We start from the raw sequence: 14028 nt of genomic DNA, 5'->3' as shown, positions 1-14028 counted from the left end.
TTGTTTATAGGATCTATTGACAGAAATTTCATATAAAATAATCCTAGTGATGTTTTCACGAGTGCACTCATCTACATTTTACAAATTGTTGTTCTATTTACCCTAGAACTTGCCTTTTATATTGATATACTTTATATTTACATCAGGGGGTTGTCATCTCTATGAAGGCCCCCATGTTTTTTGTAGTAGTCCAGACTGGGAACTATGAAAACTGAAGGTAACCACATGTTGAATTTTGTGTTTGGAAGGGCAGGCTGACGTGTGAGGGGTTTTCGCCTGCAACATGCAACTTCACCACCTTATGTCACTAAATTCTACACACTGCAACTTTAAGAGGGGGATGAGTTATTCTACAAAAGAGATTTTGGACCTGCCAAGAGTGGTATCCCCCTGTTTTTTCAGCCAGGACGAAAAAACACCAACAAACGGGATTGTATCATTTTTGAACAGTACATTACTGTAGAGATGATAATAACAGAAGAAGAAGAAGAAGAAGAAGAAGAAGAAGAAGAAGGGGTAGATCTTCCTCTTCATCTTTACAGTATTACAAATATAATGAACAAAGAATGGAATTAATATCAGGATTAAAAGCAAAATATTACATTAGAAAATGTGTTAGGATGGACATCAACGAATATACACAATCTTCCAATGAACCTTTTGAGAAACTTTTAATTTTAGTTTATGTTAGTTTTGTTTGCTGACAATCTACTGCTCATCACACCAGTCCAGAAGGTGGCAGTAATGCGCCTATAAGCTGGTTTACCAACCGCCAATAAGCATCAGAGGAAGAACAATAAGCCGAAGAAGAAGCATGGAGATACTCCTCTTGACATTGACACATGCACACTGCTCGAGTGACATGTAGCTCACACACAGTAACTTCTATAGTTTGGAAAAACATGGGACCCAATGACAGACATTAATTTGTGCTGCAGCTACTGACTGGGTTGTTCGAGCTTAACCCTGCAGCTGTAGCTCCTCGTGCTAAAGCTACTCATAATGGGGTTCCTCCTCAGGACTGTAAAACCCTTGTTTACTTCCCCACAACACTGGAGACCTGCCAGGTGTTTCCAACACAGGAGCTGCTCTGGTCGAGCTAAACCAAGCGTCACCTCCACAGAGAGGGGGACAGCAGCCGGAGACACGTTCAGGACCCAGCTGTCCTCTGGTCCAAGTCTCCAGGATTTCATCAGAGCAGTGTCTGTGAAGCAGACTCCCGCTGCATGTGGAGAAGACTCGGACTCATCCGGATATCTCCCCGAGGACCTGGTGAGGGGCGATCAGAGGAGAGGTGGGTCTCATTTGGATTCAGGCTCATTTGGATTGTCTGTGGGACCGATGATAAACTGGGCTGTTGCTTTGTTCCAGTGTATTTTGAAACCTATGGCTGTCAGATGAACGTGAATGACACGGAGATAGCCTGGTCCATTCTGCAGAGGAAGGGATATCTACGCACGCTGGATTTAAACGAGGTAAAGAAGTGCTCCGTTTGAAATGGTTCAACTTTAATCATATTAAAATGTATTCTTTAAAGTTATATCACTGTGATCCGCACAGGTTGACTCAGTTGTGTTTGTGTCTGCAGGCAGATGTTGTGCTTCTGGTGACGTGCTCTATCAGGTAAGGACCTAACAGACTCAGGGAGTGAGAGATTGTCATGGATGGATGGATGAATAAATTAATGAATGCAGCTTCTCTTCTTCTTGAGAACCCTGAGGTGCATCGAACTCCCCCAGAAAGTACTACTCAACCTCTACCGTCTTATAAACAGACCCAGAGCTGTGGACACACTGTTTAACTATTGACTACTGAAGGTCACAGGGCCGACATACAGAGACAGACAACCATTCACTATCATGGTCAGTTTAGTCTCCGATGAACTAAACCTCAATTTGCACGTCTTTGGACTCTGGGAGAAAGTACCTTGACAAAACCCACTCAAACACTGGGAGAACCTGCAAACTCACCACCACGCAGACCCAATACTTACAATATTTCTTTTATAATGATTTATTTTATTGTCTCTTACTATCTATTTGATTTTGCAAGCTGCGAAGCAGGGTTTGCATCTAAACTAAATTAATTTGTGACAGTAAAGAATCTATCTTGATGCATTAACTAACACAGATACTAAAACTCTTTTCTTCTTCAGAGAAAAAGCTGAACAAACCATTTGGAATCGATTACAGCAACTCACAGCTATGAAGAGGAGACGGTTGAAGAGCCAAACACCGATGAAAATCGGTATTTTAGGTCAGTGAGTTCACTGGTAAACACTTGTGTTCACGTTTAACAGCTGCTACAAAGACATAGTAATGTGTCTCCAGGCTGCATGGCAGAGAGGCTGAAGACTGAGCTTCTGGAGCGGGAGAAGCTGGTGGATGTTCTCGCCGGGCCGGACGCCTACCGGGACCTTCCCCGCCTCTTGACGGTGGCTGATGGAGGTCTTCAGGCGAGCAACGTGCTGCTGTCCTTAGAGGAGACCTATGCTGACATCATGCCCGTCCACGTTGCTCCTCAAGGATACAGCGCTTTCGTGTGAGTGTATGGATTTTTCTTTACCTGCTTTGGGAGGAAGTTGGTCTCATTTGGCGACACTGTGTTTATATGACGTAACCTCTGATCATCAGGTCCATCATGCGAGGCTGTGACAACATGTGCAGTTACTGCATTGTTCCCTTCACTCGGGGCCGAGAGAGGAGTCGACCTGTTAGCTCCATCCTTGAGGAAGTTCAAATGCTCTCTGACCAGGCAAGTTAGAACATCAAAGCTAGGTAGTAGCTTTGATGTGACTGGTAGTAATATTAATATAGGGGAGTGAGTCAGTATGGTCTTTTAAGTAAAACTCCTCAGTTATAACTAAAGTGTAAGTATGCTCGATATAATCATTTATATTGTAGGGAACACTACATTTTTTATTGAAATTCAGTTTTGTATGAACAATTGTTCTCACATCACTTCCAATATTTACACAGTAATATATGGCACCTTACACTATCTCTCTCAAAGATAAATCTAGATTATATTTTTGTGTAATGGTGTAAGACTTGTATTTTAAACCAGGGCTATAAAGATATGTTGTCTGTACAGTAAAAGCTGTGATTTAAAGTTCAGTATCATAAACCTAATTTTTTTTAGGATTGGTTTACAGTTTATCCTGACCAGTTTTAGCATGTGGTGGATGTTTTCCTCAGGGTGTGAAGGAGGTGACATTGCTCGGTCAGAATGTGAACAGCTACAGAGACACGTCAGAGGAGCAGTTCTGCAGCTCCGACCTGACCACGCTCAGCCGGGGCTTCAAGACGGTGTATCGCACAAAACAGGGAGGCCTGCGCTTCTCCGACCTGCTGGACCGAGTGTCACACATCGATCCCGACATGAGGATCAGATTCACCTCCCCTCATCCCAAGGATTTTCCTGATGAGGTGCACTTTTTAGTACTTTTCACAGAACCCGGCTGCTGGAAACACATTCTCAAAAGCCCATGTGACAAATGTTAAAAACAAGACTGATTCCCCTGCCGGTTTCTGTGTATATTTCCCATATTAACTTGGCTGATTGGAGCTTGCTGACCTGATTTCTGTGCTGCTGCAGGTTCTGCACCTGATTGCGGAGCGAGGGAACATTTGTAATCAGATTCACCTTCCAGCCCAGAGCGGGAGCAGCAGGGTGCTGAATGCAATGCGACGTGGGTAAGAGACCAATACGCCCTTTCTGAACTCAAAGCAATTCAGTTTGTGGAGCTGTTTGTAAAAATCTCTTCAAATATCACCAAGCGCTCCAATAAAGTGTCTTTCTTTAAAACAAATTACAGCTACACGAGAGAAGCTTATCTTGATCTGGTGAAAAACGTTAAGAGAATTATTCCAGGTAAGTACCTTTTTTCTTGTATCTGTTCCACCTTTTAAATCTTTGTAATATTCTTTATAAGAGGATTACACAGACATTTGACTTTTGTGTTGGCTGGAATTGAGATCCTGGTATTAATTATTAACTCTCAAATAAAACTCCAATTACCCTGAAAGAAAGTGAACTTACCTACAATATACACGTCATAGCTAGGTTTCAGCTTTCAGCTTAAAGACCAACTGAGTCAAGTGAAAGAGATTTCTGATTATTTATATATATATATATATATATATATATATATATATTATTATTTTATTTTACCTGAAATTGCATTGGTCACAAATCCTGGCATCACCAACTAGAACCGGATGCTTTTTCTGGTGAAGTAATGACTTTAAATGTGTTTAACATCATTTGTGTCTCTGTGTCAGAGGTGGCTCTCAGCAGCGACTTCATCTCAGGCTTCTGTGGTGAAACGGAGGAGGACCACCAGCAGACTCTGTCTCTGATCAGAGAGGTGGGCTACAACGTGGGATTCCTCTTTGCCTACAGTATGAGGAAGGTGAGCTCCTGTAACTGTGTGATGTAAACTTACAACAGAAAGGATTTAGGGTCAAATCCAGCTGTTTTATGTCTCTACTGTCTCACTCAGAAAACCCACGCCCACCATCGGCTGGAAGATGACGTGCCAGCGGAGGTGAAGCGGCGGAGGCTGGAGGAGTGTATCGGTGTGTTCAGGGAGGAAGCTGCCAGGGTCAACGCTGCTCTCATCGGCAGCACACAGCTGGTCCTGGTGGAGGGAGTGAGTACTGCACACATGGCCAGCTCACAGGGTTCAACACAGCAGTGCAAAGTTCACTCTTTAATAAATTGCTTTACATAAATCATAACAACTGTATTTAACACCCTTCATAGGATAAGTGGTAGAAAATGGACAGATATTATACCTATGTTGATAGATATTTTTAACATCTAATATGGAAATTTCTCCTAGGTAGAGGTAGTCATCCACTACCACTGTAGTGTACCACTGTAACCTGTTATCAGGCCACACTGCTCATCTCTGTGTTCCATCTTGATGCAGCAAAGTAAAAGATCAGTGGAGGACCTGTGTGGGAGAACTGAAGGCAACGTGAAAGTGATTTTCCCCAAAGAGGATGTTGCTGTTCAGGCTGCAGAATCCACCACTGCACCGATCAACGCTGGAGACTATGTGCTGGTGAAGGTAAGGTTTGATTCCTATGGATATTTTCAGCTGTTGTCCAGAATAGAGCCTGATGAATATTAAATTATCACATATATTACAACTATGCTCTGAAAAGTTAAAAATATTTCAGATTTGGTTTCATTTATAAACTGTAAAAAATATTTGTCACGCTTTTTCGGTTAAAGTAAAACGATATTATTTATTTCATGTTTTAATATTTCTCATTTCCTCTGTTTTCCTGATTCTGGTTTGAAGTGGGTGTGGCTAAGATAAAAAAAATGATATCATGCACTTCAGGGCACCAATCAGGATTCAGTCTTGACACCTGATTGTTTCAGATTGTTGAAGTTATGTGGTAATTAGACAAATCTGTAAAAATTAATAAATGTTTATTTCAGAGTTTCACATATTTGTGCATGTCATAATTAAAAACATTTTAAAATGTAATGTAGATGATATTTATGATAAAGGGGTTTAATTGTCAGTAAATGTTTTGAAATGAATGATCACTTACATTTCTTAAATTAATTTTGTTGTTTGAAATCTCTAAAATCAAAATTTTATGAGAACCCCTCAGAAACCGGATCAAACTGAAGCCACACAGCCATAATAATATCATCAGTAATGTATTTTCAAAAGTTTTGAATTATTTTGACTTATTAATTCAGATCTCACTTACTTAATACGTTTTTGTATATATGTGTTTATGTCGATATTAACATATGAGTTGAAGGTGAAAAAATATTGGTATGGTAAAATGAATGACTTTTTCTCAAATCTGGAAATCCAGGTATTCAGTTGAAAGCATATTTTTAATAGAATCATATAAAACCAACGTCTATCTGGGAAATATATCAACCATGAAATCAAAGGACCAGGTAAAAGATGACAGCATGATGACATCAGTGGCAGGATGACATCATGTCAATATGTTTTTACAGATTTCGTTATTCTGTCACTTATGTCCGGATTATTGTGTCTTTAATGATGTAGATATCGTCGGCCAGCTCCCAGAGCCTGAAAGGTCGAGCCCTCAGTGGCAGGTCCCTGAGAGGCTCGGTGAACCAGTGTGAGACTGTGACCAGGCACCAGGTTGATGCACGTGTGGCCTCAGACACGGCCAGGATTGAAACCTGCCACTGATCAATTCAGGTGACTTGACAGGAAACCAACTCTTGACATGATCCTCCTTCTCTTGATTTGAGGACATCACAGACATTTTGTTCATCTTACGGTCACACCGAACTGCTCTGATGAGCTACTGAAACCTGTAAGATTTGTTATTTATATAGTCAGCCTGTCTATGCTATGTGTATGTACATATTGAACTGCACAGGTTACTGAAACTTTTTTGGACCATGTGTATTAAAAAAATAGATTGTTTTGCCACATGCTTTGTTTTTTTGGGGGGAGATTCTCTTAAATGGTTTAAAAAAACATCATGGATAAGCACATTTGTACCAGCAGAGAAAGCAATCGTTGGAGATTTGAAGAAGGCAGTTTAACGTGTAAACTGAACATCTGTCCCAATCAGCATGTAGTCCTACAGGGAAATAAACACAGCAGCAGCAGTTATTGACAGCTCTTCTAATCTTCCTGTCATATAAAACATTATAATACAGTGTGATAGAAAACATCACGTCTCTGACCTTCAGGATCTGAAGCTGAGTGTTCACCAGCTTCATCTTTCCAATCGCAGGAAGTGGATATCCCTTCGCAAGTTGAACTGTGGAGAAAAATTCAAACATCTATATAAAGTAGTCACAGAAATCCAATGTGACAAAGATTATACAGATTGCAAAAGTCCTGCTTTTATAACACTATTAAATTAAAAAACATACAATAAATACAGCTCAAAGTGTTTAATACTGATCTGCATTCAAAAGCCTAAGTACTTGACGTGGCCTCTAGTTCATTTAGAGCACAGACTGAAACTCACCATTGAGTTTGGGTATCACCACCGCTTTGAGGACCAACTGCAGGATGCTGTCGAGGGATCTGACCTGCAGGGTCAAGGTGAGGGTTAGTCTGTAAAGTTGGTACTGACGGTGCACACACTGACTCATGTTACAATGAATCTCTCACCTGAAACTCTCCCACGTAACTGGTCCTCAGGGTCAGACCCATTCTGTGCAAATGAGGCAAAATCAGACTGTGATGTTCATGTCTACAAGGACCTTTTGGCCCTGTCTCTCTCCTCTGAGAACACATTCTGTTTTTATTAACTCACTCGTTGAGGGAGACAGCTCCAGCCACCCTCATGCCACTGACAAACACCTGGCCGCTAACACTGGTCTCCTGGAAAACACAATGTGGTGAGTCGAGCGTCAGTGTTTTTCTGAACCCCACGACGCCATTGATCATGCCAGCTGTGTAACCTACTATGTAGAGCGTGTACTTTCAATTTGAGAGCAGGAATAATGGATTTCAAGTTCAAACTTCGTATCTATTTAATTCAAAACCCTGTGCTCGCGCTCAAATAGCCTCTTCGTGTGCCGAGATTTGCTCTGCTTGTGCTCAAACTCTGCGCTTGTACTCCGATATTTTCATTTGTCAACATTAAACCTGGCATTCTACTGGCCAGGGAATTTTGGCTGAAACAGCGTGCGAAGAGCGGGATCTGGAGGAAATCTGTCCAAGCAAAAATATATGAGTGCAAGAGCACATCTAAGCACAAGCAGAAGCTATGTGAGTGCGAGTGCAAGCCTTACAAAATCTAAACATGAAGTCCTGCTCTCAAACTGAAGCACCATGCTCTTAAATGAGAATTAAAAAATAAATAAACCTAACTTACCAAGTTCAGGATGAAGAGCGGGGAAAGTGTGGTGTTGGGTTGGATGGCGTAGGCTGTCACTGTGCAGCTGGCCTGAGTGGTGACGTTTTTGGGTACAAAGGTGATGACGGGAGTTTTCACTGTCTCTACGAGCAGTTTCATCATCAGACCAGGGAATCTCTTCGAAATCTGACAAATACACAGAGATACAGTTGACAAATAGCAAGGGAAGGGTTGTGTTCCTTTACAAACCAGTGGAGTGAGTTGTCACCTGAGGGATGAACGTTCCAAACGTCCTGGTGTTGAGTCGGATGGGAGAGCTTTTCGGGATCTGTTGTGACAGAGTGAGCAGGGTTTTAAAGACGGATTGACGTTTTTGAATGTGAATTCATGAAGCCATCAGGAGACCGTGATGAGGGTGCAGCTCACCATGTCGTCAGTGATGTACAGGCTGAGGGCTCCAGCTTTGTTGTAGACGAAGGCAGCAGAGTTGACAGAGTAGGCAGACATGCCTATGTACAACATGTTGCTGTTCTGGGGAGGCAGGGAAAAGGCTGTGGGGGAGAACGGAGCCTCCTGATGCTTCCCTATGTTGTAAAACTCACCCTAAAGGGAAGAAGAGGAAGAAGAGGAAGACAAACAATGGCAGTGTGAGCAATAGAGACCGTGTCAACAAAGTCTTGAATTGTATATTGAATGAAAAGGCTTATGCTTAAATATGCCTTCGTAGTCTTTTCAAATTCAGCTCCCCTCATTTTTTAACAGAAAGAAGAATTTGCGCTAACCTTCAGAAACATACCTAAAACAAAAGTGAATCATACATTGATCAGGGATCTTATTTGCTCTCTTGCATTGAAATTGTTTTTTTTGCATGCAGTTTTAGATTAAGCTTTGATCATCATATGCATTTGTTTTATCATAACTAAATACTTAAATTTCATTGCATGGGAATTTATAAACAAAACAATTGCGTGATCATAGTTGCCAAACTTACTGATGATATATGTAGCTCTTTTTTGTAGTAAGACTATTGAATTTACATCTGTCAATGTCTTCCTCCATAATTCCATACAAGTGCCATAAGGAGGTGAGCAGTATATTAATTTAGTATGTCCTTAGATTTATACAGGACTAATATTGATTTGGAGATTTTTTGTTTAACATAATCAATATTAAGTTTGGATTATTTCGATTATTTAGAACCCCATGGAATTTTGTCTTAACTCTCTAAATTTCAGCATCACCGATTTTTTATTTAACATCCATATGAATATCTTTATAATCTTTCTGATCATAATATTTCAAAAATATATCAGTGTGCAGCAGCTGAGGAGAATTCAAAGCCTTTACCTTCAAGCTCAAGTCTATTGAAGCCTGAGAAACTGTGGGCGATGACACCATGGAGTATTCGATCTCTGCATACTGGTCCACCTTGGCTACAACTGCAGTGAAGAAGAGGGTCACTTGTATATTCAGCATTTTTTGACATCAACAGGTTTGGTGCATGTTGTTTTCACATGGAGTGCTTTACCATTGAGAGTTTTCAAATGAGGGTTCAAGTCATTTACTGCATCAGCCACCAGAGGGCAGATCTGCAACCATAAAGAACAGACGAATGCAGATCACACACAAATGCATCAGTGATAACAATTTAATGTCAATTGTCACTCACATGTGCCATTTTACTGCAGGGAGAACCGTTACTCACAATACTTACAGTAAATTTATCCGATATATATATTGTATTTTAATGCAGTACTTTAACATGCATTTCCGCATTATTTTATTAGACATACGAGTAGATCCGTTCATGAAACATGACGTCATCCATATCAACAGTGTCAACCTCACCCCTCTTTGAGATATTTGTAGAGCATAGTTCAACAACCAAGCAATTCAGAGTGATCTACATACATTATTAAAGGCATCATGACAAATTGTAAAAGCAACAAATGACAAAAGAAGCATTTCAAATGCAATTATGAGAGAATGTAAAATATAAAATAAGAAGAGAAGAGTGAAAGTAACGGTGCAGTTTAAGAAGTGAGTCATTACTTGATTTAATAAAAGGCTGTGGTCTTCAGCTTGGATTTAAAAGAACTAAGATTTGCAGCTGCAGTTCTCTCCAACATATGTGGTGATAAAAACTGAATCCTGCTACTCCATGTTTAGTTTTGACCTGTGAGGTCTGGATGGTTCGTAACGTAGGAGGAGATCCAGAATGGATTTAAACACAACACCATGCTTAATAAGCCAACAGCAGTATTTTGAAGTCAGTCATTTGACAGACAGGGAGCCAGTGTAAAGATCTCACAACTGGAGGGACATGATCTACTTTCTTGATGTTAGTCAGGACTCGAGCAGCAGAGTTTTCAATTAGCTGTAGCTTTATGGTTCCTTTTTTAAGGAGACCTGTTACCACAGCATTATAATAGTCAACTCAGCTAAAGATAAATGCATGGACAAGTTTTTCTAAATTCTGCTTAGACAAAAGTATTTTTATCCTGACTTGTTCTGAAGGTTTGGAGCTGGGATTTGTGGTTAAGGGAAATCACCAGTAAAATTCACTCTGAACAGCTTTGTCAACAAGTCTTCACTGGAGTTTCCTAGTTAGAACTTTATAGCTGCTGTCACGAGGACATCTAGTGGTGAAGTGAGATACTGAATACGACCTCAGAGAAGGAGGGTGGTCTCAGCAGTGGGAATAAGGCTGGGGTCCCCTCACCTTTTTCTGCAGGGCATTTCTCAAAGCCTTATCGAGGAATTTCTTGAAAAGATTGTACAGCCAACTGAAAGAAACAGCCACCACAGGAGTTATGTGTGCAGTGAACAAAGCATGGCAGCTCAAACTGGAGAACGATCAATCACAGTCATTCCCTCACATGGTTCCAACAATACTGCCCAGCAGGCTTTATTTACCTGGCTCCTCCGTGGAATTTGATGCTGGCGCTGCCCACAGTGGCCGCACAGGAGACACTGCTGACCGTTGGCCGGCCTGTCTCGTCACTCTTGACGGCGATGCTTGTAGCGATAGTGAGTCCTTTCACATTCAGGTCAAATGAGCCGCTGTCCTTTCTGTTGAATGCGAGAGAGAGAGGAGACGCTGTTGCAGCAGAAATGTATCAAAGTGGATTTGTTCAAGGAGGAGATGTTTTCTCACTCACATTATCCGGAGATACTTGACCCTCCAGTTTCCATGCAGACTGATGAAGGCGTTAGCGATGGACAGTTTGACGCCAGTCCCCGGCACGAGATCCACTGAAGACGTGGGTAATCCCACATTCACTATCTTCATACTGGAATCAATAAAATGGTGGTTTTAGTAGGTTTAAAACACTTTCCGACAGAAAAAGAGTGCTGATTGTTGAGCTGAGCTTACTTTGACAAGCTGTACTTGACTTTGCCGATGGGAGACACTCTCTGCTTCCCTGACATATCTGGGACTTTGATGGACTTGAGTTTCTGCTGGATTGAAGCCATGCCCAGTTGTCTGCCTATGAAAAGAAAAGAACATCTTTAATGATGAAGTTCTAGGCAGATCTGTGCTTTCAAAATAAAAAACCAGGAAACTTTTACAAACTTTACCATATTCAAGGCCTTTTGCTGTTAGCTTGACCTTTACCCCAGGATCGACGGCTGAGGTCACAGCGATGAAAACCACCAGAATGAGCCGATAGTGCAGGGACATGGTGACTGTTTTTGAGATGAAAGGACAAGATCAGCAGCAAATTATTATTTGCATCAAGCTGCCTCATAAATTTGACAGATTCTGCTTTTGTGTTGTCGACATGTGTGTTTCATCAGTGGTTTCTTCTTGAGGCAATACTCTTTCTGCTCTAACTAACTCCAACATTTATTCTCTATGATAAATATCGTCGACACAATCGGCTGCCTATTCGTTTTTGTGTGTTATTTTAAACTGATTAGTGTAGCTTCATTGGCTCTGTGCTTAGATTTTTTTTTGTATACACCAACACAACAATCGATAAATACTACAATACAAGCAAATATTTTATATTTTTATATTCATGTTTAAGCTAAAGGATCAAATGTATTTTAGTTTCCACCACTGCTTTGTGTCCATGCCTCTGGCCTGTGAAAGAGCCGACTGTCAGAGCTGCCGAGCAAATCACATGACTGCTCACAAGTCAGCAGACAAGAGGAGTTTTATCTAATTAGGTCAAGATCATTAAAGCCCAAGTTCTACATTTTTCCCCATTTCAAGTGTGATGTTCTGCATCACTGTACAAATGTTAAATAAGTTTCACATCTGGAAGATGTACTTGTATGAATCTGCATTGTAAGATACAGCTGTAATACACAAGTATCAGCACATACTGGGATGCTGTGACTTTAATTACTCAACTGTCACATGACATTGGCCCCTAATGAGAGGCTCCATCGGTCATTTAAGAAAGAGACAGAAAACAGACTGAAAAATAGATTCAATCGAAAAAATAATTGTATGACAGAGATCTGAAAGCTGGTTCCATGTGGGTCAGAGGTGTAGTAGAAGTTAAACTGTTTAATTTCATGCATTTAGATAAACAGTAGGTCATTGCTTCAAAGATGTGCTAGAGAGCTGTTAATCACAGAGACGCCACAAAAACACTTCCACATACCAAGATATCAGGTCGTGATCCAGCAAAAGCAATTACATACATATTCCATCGAAATGTACAGCAAATCCCAAAAGACCAGAAACTCTGACATTATCAATGCACAGGTTATTAGATATATGTGAAATAGTCAATAATGACACAATTTACATGTATATAATAATCATAATCATAATCATAATAATGCACATGTATCACTTACTAAATAGTTTGCTTGTCAAATCAAAGCAGAACAAAGCGCAAAGCAGAACAAGGAAACATTGTACAGGTAAACACAGTATTCAGATCAGCTCTTGCATACATATCCATGCTTTCTCATCGACAAATAAATACACTTATACTGCAACTGAAGCAAATGTGGAGAAGCACATCCCTCCCGCCAAACATCAATCCATCCTGCAGTCAACTCATGTTAAAGGCCTTCTTGAACACGGTGCCCAGCCCGCATGGGTTAGTCGGACACCTAAAGTTAAGTCACAGCAGCCCTTCAATTATCATTTAGCTCCGTCTTGCACAAAAAAATAAATCTTCTTATTTTCTGAGTGTCGCAAATATAACCTGCTGTTACATAACCTCCTCTTCCATAATCGTCCAACCAAAGTAGAGGACATTTTGCCAAAAAAGAAGAACCCTCATGTCCTCATAAACAGGACAGTAAAACTAAATATTTGATATTTGTCCAAGTTCACACATCGAGCAAGAATGAGGAGTGGCATTAAACATGAAGAGATCCATGCTGGGCTGATCTTCCTGAACGTAGCTGTGCACATTAAGATCTTTGTCTTTAGTCTAAATAATATATCACAAAAGGTTCTACATTATATCAGTTAAGACGGTAAGTTAGTAAATATGGTCTATGCCATATATCCATATATCAACTGACCATTTTTCTCTATACATGAGAAACATGTTGCTTCTAATCCCCTTAATACAAGCAATCTGTTTATCAGTCAAATATATATATATGTTTAAACCTCAATCTTACAGAATCTCTACAAACTAAACTAAATGTGGCTCCATACTCTTACCTGATGCAGCGGTTTGTCAGGAACTGTTGCTTTCTGCTGGTGTGTCGGAATAACTGCCAAGTGAAGGAGTGAAAGAGGAACAAGACACACATGACATATAATTCAGTTAGTTAATCATGAACTGGACTCAACTGGGGGACAATTTCTGATTGCAACAATAGGGAAATTTGTAAATGATGTAACTGTTGAATGCCTCGCTAATCTGATCCCATGCAATCTCTTCAAAATCACAAGATAGCAGCAGTGAGGAATCCATGTTTATCTGAGTGTTGTTTTCATATGATTCACTGTGAGGCTACAGCTTTAATTGTTTGAAATACTTAAGAACAATTTGTGAAGTATTTGTTTTTGTGGGTTTGTCTTCCGCTGAGTTGCTGCCGGTAAATCTGGTTTCAGTTCTTGGTATGGATCTCTAATAAGGTCACATTCAGTAAGCTCTGCAGCATGAAACCTCATCCAAACATAACAGTAGCACATAAGTAAAGAAGAATTGGATAGCATAGAATAGTGGTTAACACATTCTGCTTTTGCTGCTACTAAACTGCATCA

The 14028-nt window shown here is 40.4% G+C and overlaps 2 protein-coding genes across 2 annotated transcripts; one reads left to right on the top strand and one right to left on the bottom strand.

The window, feature by feature from the left end:
- Positions 1–781: 781 nt before the first annotated feature.
- Positions 782–6483, top strand: cdk5rap1 (CDK5 regulatory subunit associated protein 1). The gene is made up of 13 exons (XM_053439024.1): positions 782–1294; positions 1372–1475; positions 1589–1623; positions 2156–2256; positions 2331–2541; positions 2634–2754; positions 3198–3428; positions 3598–3695; positions 3818–3873; positions 4284–4414; positions 4505–4654; positions 4937–5077; positions 6053–6483. The coding sequence occupies exons 1-13, from the start codon at positions 1003–1005 to the stop codon at positions 6200–6202; spliced, it is 1821 nt and encodes a 606-aa protein (XP_053294999.1). The 5' UTR covers positions 782–1002; the 3' UTR covers positions 6203–6483.
- LOC128455306 (bactericidal permeability-increasing protein) lies at positions 5853–13637 on the bottom strand. The gene is made up of 16 exons (XM_053439011.1): positions 13480–13637; positions 11418–11525; positions 11212–11326; positions 10997–11128; positions 10752–10907; positions 10558–10621; positions 9364–9424; positions 9183–9274; positions 8262–8438; positions 8104–8163; positions 7854–8021; positions 7290–7357; positions 7145–7187; positions 6999–7062; positions 6709–6785; positions 5853–6602 (listed from the first exon to the last, which is right to left on the bottom strand). Exons 2-16 carry the CDS (start codon positions 11518–11520, stop codon positions 6561–6563), a joined length of 1422 nt encoding a protein of 473 aa, XP_053294986.1. The 5' UTR covers positions 11521–11525; positions 13480–13637; the 3' UTR covers positions 5853–6560.
- Between the last annotated feature and the right edge of the window lie 391 nt (positions 13638–14028).

The sequence above is a fragment of the Pleuronectes platessa genome, chromosome 2 (genome assembly GCF_947347685.1).
Source record: "Pleuronectes platessa chromosome 2, fPlePla1.1, whole genome shotgun sequence".
In the NCBI taxonomy this organism is placed as follows: domain Eukaryota; kingdom Metazoa; phylum Chordata; class Actinopteri; order Pleuronectiformes; family Pleuronectidae; genus Pleuronectes; species Pleuronectes platessa.
The sequence above is the reverse complement of the archived record's forward strand: the minus strand, read 5'-3'. Positions and strand labels throughout refer to the sequence as shown.